The sequence below is a fragment of the Rhopilema esculentum genome, chromosome 12, assembly GCF_057945365.1.
Source record: "Rhopilema esculentum isolate cy_ngs chromosome 12, ASM5794536v1, whole genome shotgun sequence".
NCBI lineage: Eukaryota > Metazoa > Cnidaria > Scyphozoa > Rhizostomeae > Rhizostomatidae > Rhopilema > Rhopilema esculentum.
In genome coordinates, this window is record NC_142826.1 from 3,909,477 (window position 1) to 3,932,809 (window position 23,333).

At 34.7% G+C, this 23,333-nt stretch overlaps 2 protein-coding genes across 2 annotated transcripts; one reads left to right on the forward strand and one right to left on the reverse strand.

Moving 5' to 3' along the window:
- Positions 1 to 4,858: 4,858 nt before the first annotated feature.
- Positions 4,859 to 17,393, reverse strand: LOC135681822 (basal body-orientation factor 1). Its single transcript, XM_065196453.2, has 16 exons — positions 17,201 to 17,393; positions 16,946 to 17,068; positions 16,564 to 16,687; positions 16,156 to 16,221; positions 15,599 to 15,661; positions 15,180 to 15,260; positions 14,845 to 14,925; positions 14,210 to 14,280; positions 13,430 to 13,526; positions 12,355 to 12,402; positions 11,607 to 11,675; positions 11,150 to 11,262; positions 8,809 to 8,899; positions 7,184 to 7,251; positions 6,310 to 6,567; positions 4,859 to 5,170 (listed from the first exon to the last, which is right to left on the reverse strand). The coding sequence occupies exons 1-16, from the start codon at positions 17,251 to 17,253 to the stop codon at positions 4,978 to 4,980; spliced, it is 1,599 nt and encodes a 532-aa protein (XP_065052525.1). The 5' UTR covers positions 17,254 to 17,393; the 3' UTR covers positions 4,859 to 4,977.
- A 158-nt stretch (positions 17,394 to 17,551) lies between these two features.
- Positions 17,552 to 22,752, forward strand: LOC135681834 (nucleolar protein 16). The gene is made up of 6 exons (XM_065196468.2): positions 17,552 to 17,702; positions 18,657 to 18,765; positions 19,724 to 19,841; positions 20,301 to 20,364; positions 21,293 to 21,399; positions 22,084 to 22,752. The coding sequence occupies exons 2-6, from the start codon at positions 18,659 to 18,661 to the stop codon at positions 22,210 to 22,212; spliced, it is 525 nt and encodes a 174-aa protein (XP_065052540.2). The 5' UTR covers positions 17,552 to 17,702; positions 18,657 to 18,658; the 3' UTR covers positions 22,213 to 22,752.
- Positions 22,753 to 23,333: the final 581 nt, after the last annotated feature.

Genomic DNA, 23,333 nt, shown 5'->3' on the forward strand with positions numbered 1-23,333 from the left:
AAGAAAACATGCGCGTTGCGTGGGTCTCTTGACGGATGTGATGATGATGATGACGTCAAGAAGATACTGATGTTGATCCTTTTGAAGGAGTCCCAGAGCACAGAATTTGTTTAGAAGATATCCCAGGGTTATCGAATAAACTTTCAAAGCTGCTAGCAAAGTTTTTTGAGTACATTTTTATGGTTCTAAAAGCGTGGTTCTGAAAACATGTACATTAATTTTCACAAAAAATCGTTAATGATTCCAGACAATCCTGAAACATTCTTGTTTCAGTTTGCCAACTAACGGTTGAAATAGAAACGTGCTGAGGAGCGAAGAGTATAAAATCGAAATAAAAATTAAACAATCAAATATTTGATCAACTTTCATCGATAACTTATTCATGCTGACCACCAAGTTTGCAAGGTAAGCATTAAAAAAATTCCGAGTTTGCCAAGAAAAGACCGATCTATGACTTTTGCACCCCCACGCCCCCGTAGCTGATTCCAAAGCACCTTTTAAGAAATGCTTATCATTGCATGCCAGAATGAGGCCCTGTTCACACGATACCGGTTTTATTTCAAATCGGATTCACTGACCCAATCCGGTACGAATATCAAGCTCTGTTCAAACGATACCGGATTCATTTCGTATCGGATTCACTCCTGTTCACACGATGACAGTACGCTTCAACACTGCTCCAAAAATCTATTGTCTTTAAGCAGTTGCATAGCACATCAGTGTCTAGGAAATAGACAGTGGCGAAGCCAAAGGTCAAATTTCACAAATTTCCAAAGATAACAATTTTTAAAATAAGGAAAATTGATTCACTTTATGAAATCATTATATGCCTGATTCAAAGGAATTTCTTGTCTTATTCTACACTTATACTTCGTGGCTGTGCCCCTTTTCAATTGTGAGACACAGGGTGTCTGGAATGGAATTTCGAGTATCCTGTTCGTAAGTGATATCGTCGAAAATTCAGCCCTGTGGCCAGTTCTGCCCAATACTCGTAGGCAGGACTAAACCCTATGCTTGGTCCTGCCCAACGATACGCCTCGGCAAACGCCTCGTAGCCCTGTTTTTGGTCCTGCCTCACATTAGAAGAAAACAATGGCGCTCCTGCCCTTAAGAAATGGCAGGACCTCAGGTCCTGCTCATCCATGAAGGCAGGACCTAGACTTTTGGAGCCTTATGTTTTGGTATAATTTGTTGATTTTCTGCGCCGTGTCTGGTCACAAACACTGATCAATTGTCAGAAAGAATATTCACTCAGGCCATAGTCAGGCTTTCCTTAGGAAAAATAACTATTTTGATATCATCGATCAAACTAACTGTAACGAAGACATCATGATTCTGCTGGTGAAGAAGTTTTTGCTGCTTCGGGCGGGGAAGGCCTAGACTTTCGTCACTTGATTTATACAAGAATCGATCGTTTCAATACGAGTGGTATTATGGAAATCAAATTGTGTAGAGTCGTTCTGTTGGTCCTATTCAGACCTGTCAAGTTTCAGATATGAAAATGAGTGAGATTTTTTAAAGGAAGGGAAAATGTTTGGTCCAGAACAAATCATGACTGCCACACAACTAGAAGTAGGGTCCAGGGACGTAGAAACGTTTCTTTTACCACGCCCTCTAGTTCTTCGGAAACGCCTTTTTTGAGCAGCGACCGCACAGAACCAGGTGGGGGCTTGAGGGGGCTTTGTTTTTGCCATTCTATTCGGTTTTTATTGAGAAAGAATTTATAACAGAAAAAATCATGAAATAATTTAATCTGGTGAACTGCACTGCGCATATAATTGCAAAAGTGCACAGCACTGTGGACCAGAAATGCAGAGGAAGAAATGCAGGCAAACAAGCAAGCGGAGGAGCAAAATATGTGTGGTAGGTCTGCCTATTTACTGTTCAAGTCAGGAATATCACAGAAGACATCGCGAGAAACCTGACATTCATATAGCTTTCTCTCAGACTGCAGAGAGCAAAGAAAGTCATATTCACAGACCTAATTGTAAACAGTAGAAATAGTTTGCGGCCTCCGCCGAGAGAGAATCTTCGTTTTTTTGTACCAGGATAGTCGAGATGGAGGGGAGATGGCGTGTGCATGACAGAAAAAAAGAGCTTGCTTAAATTTAATTTCAGCAGTTCGTCATCCTGCCTTAACAGGAACTACAATACAATTCAGAGGTCCCGATGAAAAGAACGCCTGCTTAAACAATGGTAATTACTGGGAGCTTTTGTACTCGGTGACTCAGATTGTATTGTACTGGCAAAATGTCAATCTCTGATATTCAAAACAAATTAATTCAAGACCCTATCTACCCATGCATCAGACCTATCCATATTGTGACAAAATTTTTTAACTTTTTTAAATAATTTGCATCAATTATGTTTCCCGTATGTATTACAACTGTATATGCCTATTTGTGCAAGCAATTTCTTTTTTAGTTAATGATTTCAAAAATTTCAATCAATGAAAAAATTTTCAAATATTAATTATTTTAGAAATAATTTTTATGGTGCTCTTTTGACTTCTTCAATGTAAGGCAGGAGGAACTTGAAAGGATCCGAACCCTTGTCCCCTTTTTCCAAAATGTGGATATGAAAAATGTTTCACTGCAATCTTGATTTCAATATATTCAGAAGGGCGTTTCCCCCTCTTCCGATGGTCTTTAGGGCTTGGCTTCACACAATTTTTTGGGGGGCATAGCCCCCAGACCCCCTTCGGGGCAGGACCAAATGTTCTTGGCTAGCTTAGCCACTGGAAATAGGGTGTTAGGAAATAGTTCTCCTCTTCCGCACTCTCCCGCACTCTCCCGCAACCCCCTATTTCCTCGAAGCCCCATTTGCTACACTTGACGCTCTGGAATCCAGGGTAAATCATCGCAAGGAGCATATTCATTGTTTTCCACTGTAATTTAGAGTATGCCAAACTGTTTTTAAAAACCCCAAAAACGAAGCTGCTTTTTCGAAACAGAGGTTCCGGAGCGAAACCGTATCGGATTCATGCCTTCCACGAGCTCAAAAGCGATCCGATATGATTCCATTCCACATTCACAGCGGAATGGTTTGACTCCGCAAAAACGATACGGAGCGTATCGGATTCAAGCGTCACCGTGTGAGCAAAAGGCCTATCCGGTATGAAAAGCGATCCGATACGAAATGAATCCGGTATCGTGTGAACAGGGCCTGAAATGTTCAAATTCCATCAACTCTCTCCAATTCATTCTACTAGAAGTACCGCAAGGATCTGTCGATGGTTCTGTATTATTTAACATAATGCGCATTATCTTTTGATTTACTAACACACTGCGGTGCGCAATAAGGCAGATGACACCACATACACAATTATTTTTCAGTAATTCGCTTATTAAAGCACTTTGCATGAATATCTTGAAACAATCAAGCATCTTAACCGCTCATTCATGCGAGATATTTTTGAGATCATCCATCTATTTTGAGATTCATGCGAGATATCGTAATCCAGACAATTTAGCATTATGGACCAAGTCAAACAGCATTTGTTTCCAGTAGACTAATGCACCTCGACCCCATAGTTTAGAATGCATTACCAAACGACTTCAAAACAGTCCTTAACTTCGATATTTTCAGACACTTGAGAAAATAGCGGGACGGTCGAAATTGTAAATGCCATGCCTGCCAAAAAATATTGAGGCCGACCCAGTTGCACGCTTGATATCAGTGCACTCTATAAAAGGCAGAACGACAGTGGCAAATCTTTTTGAGCAATAAAATATTGATCAACAGCTCCCAGAACACCATCTTCTTGATCTTCAGCTATGAACAACGTCGTTTTGGTGGATTACAAGGGGCTTCTGTTCTAACATGTTCCTTACCGTTCCATTTTTGGTTCTACCTGACAGTGCGCTGCCTCACTGCCGCACCATTTGCTGCCGCCCATTCTCTCATTTCACTTTCATTTTTAGTTTTTTTCATATTTTCAGCAATTAATTGAAAATTTGAATTGATATACAGATGCTTTACTTAAAAAATCATCAAGCTAGAGCTAGATTGTTGAAAGTTACATCAAAGGTAATTAAAAAGTGCTGACGGACATATGAAAATAACTCTAAAGAGCTTTTGAGTGGTGAAGAATTTATATCTAATAAAACAGAACATTAAAGTTAAAGGTTAACACCATAATAAATATGGTAGAATGTCAATATGCTAAGAATGGTATTTTATTTTGAGAAAGTTTAATAATAATCAAATGTGATATTTATTCAAAGAACTGAAAGATGAAACAAAATGCAAAAGGTTAGTGCCAATATATGTACTATTGTAGCAAATATGAAACACCGCAATACGCCGAGAATAAACAACAATGAAAAAACACGTAAATCAGAGCAAAAATGCCGGGGCGAAATATTAGCCTTTACTGATTTACGTGTTTTTATTGTTGTTTATTCTCGGCGTATTGCGGTGTTTCATATTTGCTACATTTTTATCGACTTTTCGCCGCAAGAACTCCTTGGAGCCCGTCGAGCAGCCTGCTACAGTGGCCTTTTCTTCATTCACACATATGTACTATTGCCGGCCCGTTTTACTACTAATATTCTGCATAAAGCTCCTTGTTGGTGGGCATTGGAATCTCTGAGGCCTTTCTCTGGTTCCGTACCGGAAACCAAGACTTTCTGTTGTTATCAAGCGGCACAAATTTGCTTGCAGCAATCATTTTCACGCAATTACGCCATGACTAACGCCAATTCACAGGTCACACGCGAAGGTCTATTCACGCATAATAAAAACTTTTTTCATGAATTCGCGCATCGAAAAAACGCTGATCATGCAATCACACCGAAATACCTGGTACCCCCCTCTAGAAGGTTATGTATAAGGCAAATAAATTTAGAAGCAAAAATAGACATACATTGAAAAGTTTAATGGGGATTTTTTTTTATTAAAACTTTGCTATACAACCACAAAAGTGAAATATTTTACATGACATTGGCTTTCATACATAGATAGTTGCATGCAAAGTTAGCTTAAAGCTGGCAACTCTATCGGCTCTGAATGCTTTTTTTCACTGCTTCCCGGTTCATCGACTTTATTCTGTGTTATAAATGTACTGGAAAACCCGTCAGTAACGGTATTTCCTTTGGAATCTAGCTTCAGAACGTCTGGTTTGGTGGGTCCCTCGATGGCAAACCGCTCTGAGACTTGCTGCTTCCGCCTACAAAAGAATTCGGGCGCATGTCTTTTTAATAATTTAGAGAGAAAGAGAGAATTTAGATATCAAAAAATTCATTGGTACGGGTCATTTTTGGAATATGGTTAACTACTAATTAACTCTCGAGCTAAATGCTGTTTGATTAATTTATTTTCATTAAAATATTGATTGATTTCATCATAGGATTATCGTTTAAAAAAATGGTAAACAAACGAATCAATTGTTAAAAAATGTTCTGAAATGGAGAAAGTTGTCAATTTAGCAAAAGCTACCAAAAGCTAACTTATGGCGAAAGAGGGAAAAGATACCGAAAAGAATTAGCAAGTTTGAAGATAGCACGTAATAGCGGAAACGAGGGGAAATTCACTCTTGCAAATAGCGTACGAGATTTTTCCTAAAACAAAAGGATTTCCGAGGATTTTCAGATAAAATAATAGGATTTTCACAAAAGGTGTACGGGATTTTTTTGGAGTGATTTGCCCCTCGAGCGGAAATATAGCACACTGAAGCACTTTTCGTCCGATAAACGTCGGATAATGACTGAAAATAAGTAGAAAATTTAAACCCAGGCGTGTATCGAAAGAAACGTGAGAAAAAAAGACCCGTTAAATTGGTTCTTTTGATTTTTACCAATCATCGACCGCTAACCTCTCACCTAGTTTTAGCACACTGTGGTGAGGGGCAAATCACTCCAAGAAAATCTCGTACACCTTTTGTGAAATCCTATTGTACTAAAGTATGATTTGTTTCCGCTATCTTTAAATTATTCTTTAAATTCTGCTTTCAATTTATCACTTTATTCTGTCGTACCAAAAACTTATTTAGGACACCAAATCTTACTACATTAAAATCTGTGAACGATGGATGATATTAAGAAGAACTTGGTTGTGTGCCAACGCGGATCCGCAAAAAGCATATAGCAGAAACAACTGATAAATTTGAGTATTCCTTACCAGCTAATAGTTTACTAGAATTCAGTTGAAACAACAAGGGTGTTATAACCTGTTTGCTTTCTAGCCGAGAAAAGATCTCACGCGAAATTGGCCTAAAAATTTTTCTTACCCCCCAGCTAGAAAATATGAAATATCTGTTGACTGACAAGTAACTAATATGTTATTCAGAACATTTGATTTATTGCATACCTTTCATTTTGAAGACCATTTATCTTAGCAAATAACATTCGGAGAACCCGCTCTCTCTGCTCCCAAGTAAGCTCCTTTATGTCAACTTTGCCTTCGATTCCGATCCATTTCTCAGCCTCTTTCATATCGTCAAAAACACTATTTGTACTGGCGCCCAGAGGCAAAAATGTTCTGACTTTCGGATAGTCGGCCTCTCCAGCATGAGCTGCAAGCATTTTGCTTCGATACATGATCTGGGCTTCTTTCTTGTACTGATTTCTACAGAGAGAAGAAAGGATGGCTACGTTGCAAGATATTATTATCGAGCAGCAGCAGAAAACTAGTTGAGAAAGCAGCTTATTCAAATAGAGGGGGACTTTCCCGGCAATTGAGAGATGCTTCAGAGTCCATGTGGCTTTACCACTGTTTCGGTTGACGAAAAAACAGCATTCAGCAACAATAATGCTTTAAATAAAACTTTTAAAACTATGCTTCAAATTACAAAAAATTCCATTACCTCAAGGTATAAGCACAGATGATATCTACCAGAATAGTGCAATTGAACTTTACAGCTTACTATAATCTTGAAGAAATAATCCTAGTATACTGTTCGTTTCTTCCACACGTAAAGCTGATTGAAGTCCAACCAAAAATTGCCTGCCTTACGTATATGCATAACTGGCTGCGCTAATCAGGCAATGGCGATATTGCGCACTAGTCAAATTAAACATGATCTTTATTCGATTCAAATAAACAAAATTAAATTGTTGTGTGGTTGGGAAATACCTGGGCAGTGAAGTATGCAGCATGCACGAAAACAGAAGCCAAGCTGAAAAATTATACCCTATTTGCGGCATATATTGATTGATTAATACTTATGCAGCAACTAAAATACCTGTTTTTGACGATCTCATTTTTTACATGTTCCAACGAATCCAAAAAGAACTGCTCTATTTCGCATCTCTACAAAAACAAACAAGGATTGGCTGTAAAAACGCTGATAAAAACATTGTTACACCATGAGCCAAAAGATATACCTAACAAAACTATCAAAAACTTCAGTGTTATTCATCTACCGGAGAAATTCGATACTTCACGAACATTCTAGAACAGTAAATACTTCAAGCAACAATGGATCTCGTATTACTCTTGCTTTGATTTAAATGTAGACGTCATAATCCATAATTTCGATTAGTATCCTCTTGTTTTGGAACTAATATATATTACGCCGACACTTAGGCCTCTTTTACTGGAATGTTTCATCGTTGCCTCGTATTCATTATGCTTACCTCATACTAATTTTAGTTAAATCTAGAATCTAGAAGTTGGTGAGCGAAAACTAGCTTGAAACCGTACTAAAACATGATAGAAATGTAAGAGCAACGGCTTATTCGCCTCGTCAAGGCCTGCTCTTGTCAATGGTGGTCTTGTTTTGGACAACAGAACCCGTTCAACCGAGAATCGGGATGCGAAAAGGGAGGTAAACCGAGGGGTTTGGTTAGGCTATCTTAGTTCTCTTATTTTATCTTGTTGTGAGTTATTGTCGTGGAGAACTTTATCAAAGGTCGAAAGAACACAGCCCCTAGCGATACTATCGCATATGCATCTTTACTTAAATGAACAGTATTCATAAATGTAATCTATAATTGGGCAGCACCCTTGTAGACATGATTTCCTCGACCTCGTTTGTTTCATTGATACAAAAATACAGGAATCAAGCCAATAAAGACAGCCCACTTTCTATAAATAATGTAAATCACAGACAACAGAGTTTAAAGTTGTCGTTGGCTGTGCGTTTTTTAATAGAATTGTGGTCTTTCATTGTACTTGAATCTCTTTTCATATCTCATATGTAAGAATAAAGCTATTAATCGAAAATTCCTGGAACGTGTTATCTTAAATCGTGGAATGTGTTATCTTAAAGAGTCATTGCTAACAATGGGCCTTTGAGAGCGTGGCGACGGTGTGGCTCATTGTTAGCAATGAATCTTTAAGCCAATTGAAAAGCGAAAGCTGTGGATTCGATAACCAGCCACCTTAACTAAGAATTTTGCTGAGCAAATGTTTTTTATTCACCATTCCTTGAAGCTTGTTGCTGCCTTCAAGTAAGACAATGAGGTTATCTATCTACATGATAACTTAAAACATTCAGGCAGTTAAACATTAATATTCAAACAGTGCTGGTCAATCCTCAAGAATTTTGAAAATCGTTGAATGAAATTTAAAAATTTACGGAAATTTTGGTTTCAATCGCTATTTACTATATAAAAGAACCAATTGTCGGGAATCAATATTCCAAAAAAGTCATTTTTGTCATTTTTGCGGATATCAAGGCTGATCAAATTCCATTGAAGTTGTCAACGATTAATGAATATATGAGGTGACATGAAATGGACGATTCAGATTCATAATCAAAAGCGTGTCTGAATTAGGAAAATTGTGAATCTGTTGCTTGCTAGACAACAAAACCTTAACAGACATTGCCACAGAGGAAAGTCTTTTATGAAAAAATGGTCAAACCTGATCTAAGATATTTTTCGCAAGTTTTTTCACTCGGTTCATTTCTTTTGTCTTCAGTTCAACGGTTCTTTGAAGCCTCGCAACTTCCATTCTACAAGAAAAAAGTTGATGCTATAATGATATTTTATACATTAAAATAAAAAAATTTTTGCTAGAGAGCCGCACTCAAGCCTAGATCTTTCCTTCAACAATACGTGACATGACATTGCATCATCATGAAATCATCATAACACATCTCTTGTCAGCAAATTTATTTTTAGAAGCTCAAATTGTATATAAGTACGATAATTTATTAGTTGAGTTAGTTAAGATCTACAAAAAGGCGTCGCAACACCGACCCTCCTTTGTCTCTGTTCTCTACACGTTAAATAAAATCAACGATGGCAAGGACAGTCCATGGAAGTCGAGATACGTAGTTTAATTTAGGAAATCACATCGCTCCTAAAAATTTCGCGAATACAAAACTATTGCCCAAATGCCTAAATTACGACATATAGCAACGATCGGGTTGAAAGCCGCGTTTTCATTGCAGCAAAGAATTTAGATATCTTTTTTCATTTCATTATTTATTTCTTTAAAGTAGGCCTTTAAGGAAAAGCTGAATTAAAGCTAACTGATGCCAACTAAAATAAAAATTATCATTATGTTTTCTAATAAAATTTACATCTGATAAAAATGACATTTAGCTAGAGAGACATTCCTTTGGATCTGCAGAACGGCTAGAGCCTACAGCCGTTCAAATTCTGTTTCGCTCTCTAAGCAGAACAAATTTTGAGCAGATAGCTGTGGGTCTAACTACTAACCTATTACAAAATGAGTAAGTTTTTCTTTGTCTTTAGGAGCCTCCAAACTGTGTTAAAAAGTTCATCCTTTCACAAGGCATTTTCCAAAAAGAATATTTCAAAATGGCAGAAAAATCAAGTATTTATCATAAGGTCTTGGTTTTAAACATCTCTTCTGCATCTTGAAAATTTTTTACTATACTTCACAGCCACAAAATTCAAGCGAATTTAAATTTACAGATTAAAGCCTATGAAATTTCACATAAAAATTTTTTGATAGAAATTGAAACTTCTATATGTAGTTGCAATATAAAACGAAAATTAACTTAAATAAAATTTGCAAGGGAAAGTTTGTTTTGGGTGCGAGTAACAAAGCAAGAGAATCAGTGACGTCACAAGGTTTGCAGTTGGTTCAGTCTTCACAACAAACACACTATGCCACCTGGTCAGGACTGTTAGTCAAACAATAGTGCAAATTGTGATGCTGGCATGAAATTTTGCGAAAAAGGGGTAACTTGATACGCTGAAAAAGATAGGATATGGAACCCAACTGAAAAATTGCCTCCTTTGGCTATTTTTAGACCGGGGTTCTTTCCCCAAAGCCCCTAACGGCGTTATTACAATATCTCTTTTGAAAGTAGGCACAATAGCACGAAACTTTATAACAGCGGGCAGTTTGATACGGTACAAGAGATAGGATATAGAACCTAACTGAAAATTGCCCCCTTTTTCTATTTTTAGACTGAGGTACTTTGCTCCAGAACCTTTAAAGATGGTGTTATCGCATCTCAGTCGCACTTTAGTACTACGGCACAAATCTTTGCAATATAGGACAGTTTGATACGCTGATAAAGATAGGATATAGACTCCGACTAAAAAGTGCCCTCTTGGGCTATTTTTATACTACGGTGCTCTAACGCATGACTCCATTAACGACGTTATTTTGATACCTCTGCTGAAAGTAGGTACAATACCCACAATTGAAGGAAACTTTGCAATAGGTGGCAATCTGATACGCAGAAAATGATAGGATGTAGACCCCATCTGAAAATTGCTACCTATTTTTAGACTGGGGTACACTGCCCAGACCTTAATAGACGGTATTATCGTATTTCAGTCGTACTTTGATGAAGCTGTATGAAACGTTGCAAAAACGGACAGTTTGATGCGCTAAAAAGATTAGATATGAATCCTGGCTTTAAAATGCCTCCTTCGGCTATTTCAACTGTAATTTCAACAGCGACCTTCATTTTGCTTAGTGTACTAAACGCCAACTGTTTCCGTGTTTGCAAACTTTGTGACGTCACGGAAATGCGCGCTTTGTCACAGTCGAAAACGTGAAAATAGGATATTCAACCTAAATTTTTGGCCGGTTCCGCAAGAAATTAATCACCTCAACATATATAATTGAAATCAGCAAATTTTGATTCTAAAAAGTGGGCCTTTATCTAAACTTGTCAAATTTCATTTCATAGGCACTTTAAGTCAAAGCTTCACGGAAAAAATTCTCAAAATGAGAAGGTGTTAATCAAATTCAGGTTTGGGTTTAGCGAACATACTTGCTTTGCTCCAAGTTCTTCGATGAATCTTGCACAATGATTCCTCGTTCTTCTTCAAACTCTCTCACCATGTGACTAAGTGCCTTCTCAAGACCTGCCACTTTTTCTGTTAGCTGAAGGTGAATATAAGTAAATAATTATAAACGTGTAGATAGAGATACAAGATCGATCAAAAGGTCTTTCAAAGAAATGCAATAGGTTGAGACCACAAGACATCGTATTTTTGTCATTATTACTCTAATAATGTTCTTGTTTACATACAAGAAAAATTTAAGAACTTCGCAAATTAAGCATTGGAGCAATTATATCTAAGATGTTTTGTGAAAGAGTTGAAGAAATAAAGGTTTCTCACTCAATTAAGTTCATATAGACAAATTATCTTCCCTCGATAATCTTTATAGATATAAAAAAATAAATGACAATTTTTTTACTGAATATTAACTAGGCCTTAACATACCTCTTTGTTCCGTTTTTGTAACTGTTTGGTTTGCACAACTTTCTCTTGTACTACGAGACTATTTAACTCCTTAACAAAAAGAAAACAGAAAAATGGCATTAAATTTCACCAATATATTTTGTAGCTTAGCTGCATTACGTGGTTCAAACAAGAGCAGCGTAAGTTCAAAGACATGAAATCGCTCTCCCAGTATGTTTTATGCAATAGACCAGGCTCTTACTGAAAAGTACGTCCAGTAGAAGTAGAAATTCTCATATAGTTTTTCTAGACCAGTTTTTTATCAGGAATCCGAACTTCTTTGGCAAAAAGACAAATTTCTGAAAAATTCTGAGAAAAGGGTAAATTATGCCTGAAATTGGCAATAATTATGTTACAGGCAATAAAAAATACATTGATTACAACTTGTTTGAAGTACTAAGAATCTCACAAAAATATGTTCCGTCTTGAAAAGTGTACAAAACAGCAGATTTGCTATGCCATGACGTATACTACCCGATCTATTACTGAACAACTACCCAATGTTCATCGGTACTTTTATCACGACCCTCTGAAATTCTTCACACTCCAAATTAATAAACAGATCTTTGGTATCAGCTGGCATCATTCTTTATAACTAATTTGGTTCTACAGTGAACTGCCGAAACTTTGCTCAATTAGAGCCTGGTCTACAGGAATATAGCACTTGAAGAATGCCTACATCAACATAATGGTACAACAATTCTTTACTAGGTAACAAACATTTTTTTACCTCTTCTCCCATTAGAGTTTTGTTTTTCTTTTCTAGCATGTCTTTTGTCTAGAAAATAAGAATGAATTTTCTTTACTTAATTGCCGGCTAGGAAAATTGAGTAATGTTTATATTGAATAAAAAAGGCAGTTCATACAGAATTAAAGTCTATTTAAACATCCAGAATCGGGGACGTAAATTGATGGATATTATTGGGAGGGTGAGAAGGATACGAATTTTCGGACTGACAATAAGCTAACCGTTATTTTGTAAAAGATTATACTAAGGCTATACTTACAGAATTATACTTACTTTTATGGTTAAGTCATGTACTTGTCAATTGAGAAAATTTTCGGAATTAGCGCCATGTTATATTATTGTCTGGCGTGAATATACATATGAAATTGCAACCTAGATTTTTCGATTATGGTTTCAACTCTTGTGTTTCCAACTAGTTCAAGGAATTTCAAAGATTGGGGGTGTCACACTCCTTACAAGTTCCGGTATTCACGTGCCTGTCCAGATTTCAATTACAGTGAAACACTAATTAGAGAAAACTATTCATTAACAGATGCCTACAAATGACGGACCAATTTCTAGTATTATCTAAAACATCATTTTCTGCTGTCAATGCTGGAAGAAAGGACACTTCTCTACATAGGACCACGACTTTGGACTAATAGACATAAAATATATGGTTGTTTTAATGCACATGTTTCTAATCATCAATATTTGTACACATTCTTTCATAAATATCCATATTTTTGTGGTCCAAAAAGCTTTTTCTTAAAAATAAAAGCAAAAATTCTAAATAATAAAAATTTATTAATTTATCAAAATTGTTTGCAACCTTCCAGATACAATCATCTAGGCTTTTCTAGGCAACAGTTGAACATCCAGGCCCAAGCCAAGAAGGGGCTGGAGGAATATACTATGTTACGGATTGTGGCTTTAGCCCCCCTCCTCTTCTAGAACGTTTATCCTGCCGTCAGGTTTGTCAAAATCCTTATTCAGTCACTTATATCTTGGCCTTTTCATTTTCCTAGTACTCTCAAGTGCAATGAACAAGCTTCAACAAAACGAACATATCACTTACCTTTTCAAGATTTTCTGTCTCCTTTAAATGATATGCTAGTGCTTCATTGAGCCTTATGTTTTCTTTGTAAACAGCTCTTGTGGTTTCATCTAGATTGCTGTAAAAGTTTACATAAAAAAACAAGACTCAAAATCAACCTTTTGATCATTTTATATTAAAAACAAGAAGAAGTATTATTTTGAGGATTTAAAATGTCATCCACTAATACTCAAAAGATGTTCAGTTTTTGAATAACATAGTGAGAAGTTGGTGATTTTTTTCAAAGAAAGTGATTTCTAAAATTTAACACAGAGGTAAACTTTCCAGGTCAAAGCACATTTCCTTGATTAAAATAGACAAGACTCTTGTTTCATTTTCCATTATCAATGACAAGATCTGATCTTTTCTTTGAAAGGAAAGAGATTAGCTTGTACTGAATGAAAATTTAAAATAAAAAAATGTTCCATGAATGTGTTACCTGGGTACTCAAAACCTACTTCTGCTGCTAAAATCTTTTATATTAAAGGACATTATGCTGTGTTAGCATTTGGCTTATACAATAAAAACGAGTTGGTTGGAATTCCATTGTTTCGTGACTTTTTATTTCTGCTACTTGAATTTTTACTGCCACAAAAACTCATCCTCAATTCCACACTTTATACTAAACAAATAAGATGCTTGTTTTGCATTTAGCCAATCACATCCACAATACATGCCTTTTAATTTTTTGGAAATTTGTTACTTTAGAGTAAATATTCATCTACAATTTTACCAACTGAAGAAGTTTGGTAGGTGGCCTACCTAACAGCCTCAGCATGAGCTTGCTCTGCTAATTCTGATATCTTTTTACCTGCTTCTTGCTGAAGTCTCATCTGAAAGAAGAAAATGAATATATAAAGAAAGGCAAAACATATATTATAAATGATAAATTTATTTAACTACTTAAGCTCAAACTTTTGCTGAAGTCTCATCTCAAGGAAGAAAATGAATATATAAAGAAAGCCAAAACAAATATTATAAATGATAAATTTATTTAACTATTTAAGTTCAAACTTTTGCAAGAATGAAACAGGTGTTTTTAAAATAACAAGAAATTAACAATGAGCTAAAAACTAACAAAAAGTTAGAACACACAACATCTGCTGTTTGAAAAAGCTTTCCAAAAATAGCTTAAAGTTGTTGAGTCCTCTCAACACTTGTACAACAGAAGTGCTCTAGGCAAACAACTTAGCATGGGTCAATAACCTAGCATTGAACTACTTAGCATGGGTCAACAAGCAATAGTTTTGATATCTTACTCTGGCAAAAGGGGAGATATATGCTAAAGCAATCATGTCTAAAATCTTATTGTCAATACTCTTTAGCTTGCCCAGGTACCTAGAACAAGACAGCTTTATACATTTTTGCTTTCAAAGTCTTCAACTATAAAAATTTACCTTTTCTTCGAAAAATTTATGCTCCATTAATGACAAGGTTTCTTTGTGCTGCTTTTCACTATGAAACAAGGAATCTTTTATCTAAAAACAAAGATCATAGAAAGGTTAAGCAAAATTAAGATTAATAACAAAGAGTCAAAATGGCTTCTTTTCTCAACAACTTGCTGACATTACAAAAAGAAACAATTTCCTTGCCAAACAAATAAAGAAAATGTCCTTCAAAAAAACACCCCAATCAGTTACATAGTCTGCATTTTTGAAAATATTGTTTAGAAACATTGCAGAAGAAGCACTCCATCTTCTTTAGAAATGGTATAATGGAAAAACTACTCAACCTCATCAAGCTCTTTCTGCATCTGAGCTCGTTTCCTCCTGAATTCTTTAACCATCTTCAATTCAGATTGCATGAGCTTGACCTATTTCAAAGAATTATAGAATAAATGAACATAATAATGCGTTTATATTAGTCAACATCATAGCCAATAACTATTAAATTACAATGAGATTTCTATCTAACATGAAATCGCACAAGTTTTTTATAATTTGAAATATGAATAATTGATATTCTTTGTTGGTCAGCCAGCAAAGGAATTCTAGGTAACTGTGTTTTCATTACTATAAGTATGAATTTATTCATTTTATTTGTTTTGTTACTTATATTTTAACAAACATAAAGAAAAAGAGAGAAAGTGATCAATATTTAAGTAAGACTTAAAATTTGAAAGCTTGTTTTGCATCCATGAGAAATAATTACCTCATTTGTCTTTTCAGCAAGCTGCTCTTGCAAAGTATGTATCTTCTGTGTATATTGATCAATCTAAAAATCATGTTCATAAAAAAGTTAAATTATAACATTTTGAAAAGATTTCAAACAGATCCAAAAGAGCAGCTGAAAACTTAAATAGAGAAATGCCAAGGTGCTATGCTGTTTTAGGAATTTTGTTTCACAATGATATCAGAGTAAATTTCCCCTCTGATGAATACAGACTTAGTACTCAAGTCAAAATAAAAATATAATGCAGCTTTCTTCTGCAAAGAGATTTTGTTTTTCAGAGCTCAAGCAATTACCTAACAAGTAAGGGATTTAGTGGAAGAGAAGGATTACAATTATTTAAAAAAAGTTGAGAAACCTGACATAGTTTTATCACTTTAGTGTATTATCATGGGTTTATTGCATTAGTTAAAAAACTTGAGGCATATTATTCTATCAATTTTTGTATCACATTAAAGTCAAGGGAGAAATATTAATGAATTTCTGCTTCAGTATCAATAAATGTTTGTTGATATATTAAGATCAATAACAGTCCTTACCAAAGTTTGTTTTTCTTTTCTAAAATCTCGCTTCAGATCTTTGATTATTTGTTGTAATTTATCAACCTGAAAGCATGGGCAAACAATAATGTGCAAAAATAAATAGAAGAGAAATAAAAATATCATCATTTTATGTACAGGATAAATAAAAGAGAGCACACAATATTTGATTAATCAAGATAAATAACAGATTACATCATAATAGTCTAGCAAATACCTCAAATCAGGATGGAGATAAAATTCCTCTAAAAAATGTTATATTAAGCAGGATTAATTCAGTTTTCTTGAGTCATCAAACATATTCATCAGTTTTGTACCAGCTCTCTACAAAAATTCTTCCCTATTGTGATGTTTATCTGAATAATTTGATAATGTGAAAAATGCAAAAATTGAATTTGAGAGCAATACTTGATCATCCTTCTTCATATCTTCTTTCTTAAGAAAAGATATAACATCTACTGTATCTCTTTCAATCTGTGCCATTTGGTTTTGTAGCCCCTCATTTTCATACAACAGTTTTTTTGCATTTTCTCTGTAAGGAAAGAAGACATTTTTGAAATCATATATTTGAAATAACGAGGAGCGTTAATGCATCTCACTTTCAGAATCAAGCATTCCAGTTTCAGTCCCTTTTTGCTAAAATCCTACTTTATACAATACATTCATAAACCAATGGAACGCTCATAATATTTTATGTTAATAAAATCTGCTAATTTGTTTAACACTAATCAATATATAAACACACGATGCGTATAATATATGACAGAAGCCATATAATGTAAAAACAAACCTGTATTCTTGCTTTGCTCTTTCTGTACTATACAATTTTCCCTCCCATAAACGAGCATTTGCAACTGCATTTTTGAGAACGGACTCTTTGTCATCTTTACTGCTTGCTTTAGACCCTTTTTTCCTAGATGCAAAAAGAGAAGACCAACTTGATGGGGTATTCTTGGCCTAACTGACATCAGGAAAAAAATCCCTGCACAGAAATTGTAAAAAAGTTAATGAAAATGCTACTAAAAGTTAATGAAGAGCTACATACCCCTTTGTTTTTCCTTTAGACTTTGACTTCTGCTTCTTAATTTTCTTTGGCATTTTGTTGAGATTTAACGATAACAATTTATCTCTTCTTCCTCCTTGAACACACACCAATCAACAACATTGGCCTCTTTTGCAAACGTAATGTTGCCATGTCAACGGTAACAAAGCAAAGCAACAGAGAAGGGAAATGATTCTGTATTCAACATATTCGAGCACCCGTTCACAGTGGAAGCGGACTCACATTGCAATTGCAATTCATAACTCATTCATAGTAATTGTCTAAATTGCTTCAAATTTTTGAGAAAAATATCTTGAAAATTCATATCTATGTTCGGTGGCAACATGCATTATTTGCCTCCTATCCAATGTTATCTTGCAAACGAGATTGTTCCACATGTGTTTGCTTAGGCACTGACCAAGTGGTGTTTAGGACTTTAGAACCAATGTTGACAAGCTTTCAAGCCTTTCAAGTAAAAGATTCTATCTCAGTTCCGTTACAGAAGGTATGAATTTGTCCTGTGGATAATCTAAAAGCCGATTATTAGGCACTTGAAAGAATCTCCTTTGTTTGTATACCGATAAAGTTTAGGCCATTATGCTAGTCACCAGATTGGAATATTTGAAAGATGTACAGGGGATCTGTTTCATGTCCATGAAAATTGCGCATTTGCAAATAGCACAGATAAAAATTTTATGCGGCTGAGACTTATTATCATAAAAATACAGTATGCAACTTTTGGGTAGGCCTATACTTTACATTTCAGAGAAAAACATTAGTAACGTCGTTAGTGGTGATAAAAACAATATAGCAATGATAAACATTTTTCGTAATTCCTAAAGATAAGAACGAGGGGAACCCAACCAGATGAGAATATTTTTGGTAAACCAAAATCTGCACAAACTTTGAAAGCTTTGTGCATGGTAATAAATTAGATCATCCTGTCCCATGTATATTTTACTTCCAACAGCTTTAACAAAGATAACAATATCCTTCACGTGTTTGCTGTTATTTGGCATATGTGTGTACAAAAACCAGCCTTGTGCATACACAAGCAAAAAGTAATGATGATCTAGATAATCTGCAACTCTATGGGTCTTCAAATTCAAAGTCAAATGTGCACAGTAATTTAGTGCACAGTCAAATGTGCACACTTAATGCTGATCCACTCTTGTACTTCCAGATAATTCTTGATCTTGTCTAAAACTGCCATGAAATCCCGACCTATCTTCAAAATTAATTTTTAGATAAATCTACATGTAAAGCTACAATTTTATTATACTATTCCACCCACTAACCACATTTGTTATTTATTAGACAATCTCAGTGTCTAGACAATTGTGATTTCTTTTATTGTTCTTACTATGTTATAATTATTTTTGATGAAGACATTAATTATGTTTTGTGGCTACAGCATCAGCATATAGAAATAATGGATATCAAACTAATTTTTATAAAGGCATGGGAGGTGTCAGAGCAAGAAAGTCTAGAAGAAATAAAATTGTCAATGATACTAAAGTTGCAAATAAAAGGAAAAAGAGGAATTTTAAAGTAGCAAAAGTTACAAGGTGAGAATGTAGTTGTCTTCAAATAACATCAAAATTTGTTTATGTGAGCCAAATGAGTTGTGTTTCAGAGGGACTCAAATAGTTTGAACTTGTCAAAGAGGACAAATTTGCAAAACTAAACATAAAAACTGTAGAATAGAAAGAAAATGGAAACAAAGTAAAGTATCAGTTTGCCTAGTATTTAAGCCTTTTTGAATAGAATTTCCCAGTCTGTATTGCCAGGAGCTTTTCTGCACCTCATTACCCCAGTTATTTTATCAGTTATAACCTGAAAAGTATCTGAAAAGTTCTAGCTGAGGTACTCCCTCACTAGAGTTACAATGAAAACCCTATATAGCCAAACATTAATCCAAAAGGATCATTCTAGTGACAGACTAGTATATAGTTATAGACCTAAACCTTACATCATGTTGACAATAATTACAGTTAGCCTTTACCAGAATATTCATCTGTCAATAGCAATTTTAGATGCGTAGGGGAAAACCTTTTCTATGCTCCTTCGAATTGTTAAGTATAAATTATATTCTTGTTGCAATTTTGCCCAGTTTGTTGATTAGTGGGTGGTGTGTCAAAACATACAGAATCCTTTTTTTCCTTTCATTGTCTATTGTTTTTCTCCTTCATTTTTTCAATAAGAGTCTCCTCCAGTATTTCCCATTTTGTAATAACACTGTTTTACCCATTTTACAATTATAATAAATTGAAATAAATCAATGTATACCACGCCTTCTCACTTCAAGTCTATTAATATGAAGTTAATCTCAATCAAATTGTTCTTTATTGCCAGACATTCCTAATGATAATTTACTTGAATACAGCTCAGCTCATAAGCAAGTTAAATTTGAAATTAATTTTAGAATAGCAGAACTTGTTATGTGATTCTCTTAAAAAGATTTACTTCTTATCTCTAAGTTTAATCTTTTACACAATTGATATCAACTCCTACTTCTATTTGTAGCAAAGTTATAAAGGATCATTGGGATGACAGAAAGACCTTGAAACAGAACTTCAAGAGCATTGGTCTGGCAATGGACCCAAATGATGCTTGTAAAAAAACATCTTTGAAGGTCAAAAAGGTAATTAGCATCCAGATTCATAGAACATTAGGCCAACAACATATTCAAAGAGGTTTAAGAATATCAGGTTTCTGTTTGTTATGAATGGGTTTATAAAGTTGTGTATTGCAAATATTTGTTCTTATTTGGCAAACAAAATGTGAATGTCCCCTTTATACTTTGTGCAGGGCAGAGAAAATTCATATTTGAAATAAATGAAATATTTTATATCACAATTTTAAGACAAAAAAGAAAAGTTTCCCAAAGAAAGAATTTTAAAGATATTGATAGATTCTTATCATCAATCTGGGATGCAATATCACCTTTCCAACTTTTATTTTGATGTTGTCTTTATTTATGCACAATCTAAATTGAATAAAACACTCATTATTATTTTCATAATACTATTTTTCATTTATAGTATTTTCTTTACGTGATTAAAAGCATTCTAGATTCTGAAATATGTTTCCAAATTTTCAGATTTCTAAGAAAGCCACAGACAGTGACATTGCAATGGAATGTGAAGAGACAGTTGTAGTTCAAAGTAAGATCATCTGCAAGCAGTCTCTTTTGTAACAGGTTCCAGACAGTGGCGGACACCTGGGATGCGAGGGGGGCAACCGCCTCCCCAATACTTTAGAGGGCAATTGACTTTTGTTCTAAAACAATGGAAAATGTGATGCCATCTTGTTAAAACAATAGGCTTACCCCCCAAGTATTTGACAAGTGTCAGCCCCTGGTTCCAGGGAAAGCTATCAACTGTTGACAATAATAATCAACAATGCTAAAAGAGTCCAAAATGTTTATAAAAACTTCATAATCCTGTTATAAAGTAGCATCAAATGAAAACAATCTGATATAATGTTCTTTCATGTTCTCCAAGAAAGGTTTAAATACCCCATATAAATGTGCTTTATTTATCTATAGTATGTATGTATATCATGAAGGTCATAGACGTTGTTGCTAGAGGGTCACACAATGTTGTACCAATACCTTTCTAAAAAAATTAACTGTCCAGACCATGTTCCCAGTGCTCTTAAACATTCATGTTAGGTTTGATATTCAATTATATTTTTCTGTTGAGATGTAGTTTATTCAGCTTTCTTATGTTTCTTGTCTTTTAATATGCCAGCTTTGTATCCTCGCAATTTACTCTATTGTTAGTGATAAAATGTTTGCATGGTTTGGTTTGCACAAGTCCTGATGCGATCACAAGTAATAACTTGCATCAAACAAAAAGTTCTGCTCAGGATCACATTATCCTACAATTTATAGTAGCCACTTAGACCCATCCTGTTCTAGACACCAAATTGCTTGTGTATAGCTCTGCCTGTATGGTATCAAACACTTTACAACAAACCAATAAACACAAGTTTTCATTACCTGTCTGCACATAGCGTTTTACTTAAAGAAGATATTTTTGTCCAGATTTCTAGCTTTTACCTGATTTTTTCTCTTAAAATTATTAACAGAATTAAAAGAAGAGGCATCACATATATCCAAAAAAGAACGATTGGTTTCTCCAGGAGAAGCACAATTTATTCTTACTCTGAGGGATGACTATGGAGAAGATTACAAGGTATGATTTTATTTTGGCTTTAGTTCACTTTGGTCTGTAAAATTACAAACTTGAAACAAGTGCCTTATTTAAATATAGATATGCTCTCTTAAGCTGAATCCACAATGGACACATCACGGCACGTCAAGGTTAAATAAATTGACCTAGAGAATAATGACAGCCAGAAACGCAAACAAGGAGCTTCTGAAATAGGCCATTATAAAACTGTATTGCCTGTACAGTGAAGTATATTTTGATGAGTCTCTATGATTAAAGCATTGAAGGGCTAAATTTTGAAAGTAACAAAAACAAATCACATTTATTAGTTTATGATAAGTAACAGTATTATTCGTGTTTAGAGTCTCTGTCTAGACTATAAAGTTGCCTCATCGATGTTCAATTCAACAGCGATGTTGAGTCATTGTATGTTGTGTTTTGGTAGCATGAAGAAGTATATTCTGTATGAATAGCATGAAAAAGTACATGACGCGACACTCGATGACGCTCAGTGATGCCAGTGTGAATTCAGCCTTATTGTTTCAGATATTTTAAATATTTTAAGTAAGCATATAAATCAAAATGCTAATTTTGTATAAGATACTTTCCTAAGAATCATTTTCATTATCATTTTTCTTTTTTAATCATAACATTTTCTCAAGTATCAATACAAAGTTGAACTTAGTAAAAGTAACTCTATTTTTTCAGGCAATGGCAAGAGATAAAAGAAATTACCAACAGCATACACCCAACCAACTACGTCGAAAATTTGAAGCATTCTTTAGGTCATCTCATTATAAAAAATACACATCAAGTTCAGAGGTGGAAAAGGGATGATATACTAAGTGCTAAAATTATGGAAGACCCTTGCAATTGTATTGGCAGTAATGTTGCAGAGAATCCTTGTATTAAGATTTTCACAAATAAGATACAAGAATTAAAAAGTAACTGGACTCGCAGGAATGAACTGGTAGAGCAGATGGAAAACATTTCTTTAACTTCAAACCTCACTCAATATTATGAGCATCTTATTATCAAATATCCATTTGAGAATTCATTGTTGAAAAGAAAACTGTTTTTAAACACATCACAAGGAAGTTTTATTTTCATTAATGTTTTCACATTCTCCCTTTTCTCCAGCTTTTCGTCTCCTGTAGGATTTCTAAACAGTACCATTTTTACTTTACTAAGCCAATACACAGCACAGGTGGCTAAATATATAGTAATGTGTCTAAATACTGTAAGGGAGCTGTGTATTTGCCACCACTTAAAAATTTATCTCCTGTTTTGAGTAATTTTATGTCTTAAAAGCTTTTTACACTTTTTATTTTTTTTTGAAGCAATTTGTCTGGAAAACTAAAACATTTGTTCTTGCTTTCTATTTGTTTTGTTTGAAGAGAAACCTGCTTGCTATAATGAATGGCTCAGAGCCTTCAAAACATATGTAATAATGGCCAAAAGTCTTGGAACACTAACATCAGTTTTTGAAGGCAATGTCAGCCATTCCACTCTCCCCCTAGGAACGATGTTGATTTTCTTTTAAAATATAGTGGTTACAGAATACGCTTTTTCTCGTGGCTTATATGATATTTCTCTAAACTATAAGTGTGGCAGGATAATGGGTGTACACATTATACAACATCCTGTTAACTTAATTTCAGTGCGTTTTGCCAAGTGTATTTTCCTTTGGCAAATCTTAAAAAAAGACCTACCATTACTTAACGAATTTTTTCACCGATTGTTAACAGAATAACGACAACCACGCTTTGACAATAGTGGGGGCAGTTCAGATACCGCCCACTGGCCCTGCCACTAAGAAGACCTTTGTTCGTGTTTTGCTTTTTTAAAGGTCCTCAGTTAGGACTGAGAATATTTTTTTGGTGTTGTTATGAATATAGTGCGCGCACCATTTTTCTTAATATAAGCAATACATATAACAAGATACTCAAACTCACGTT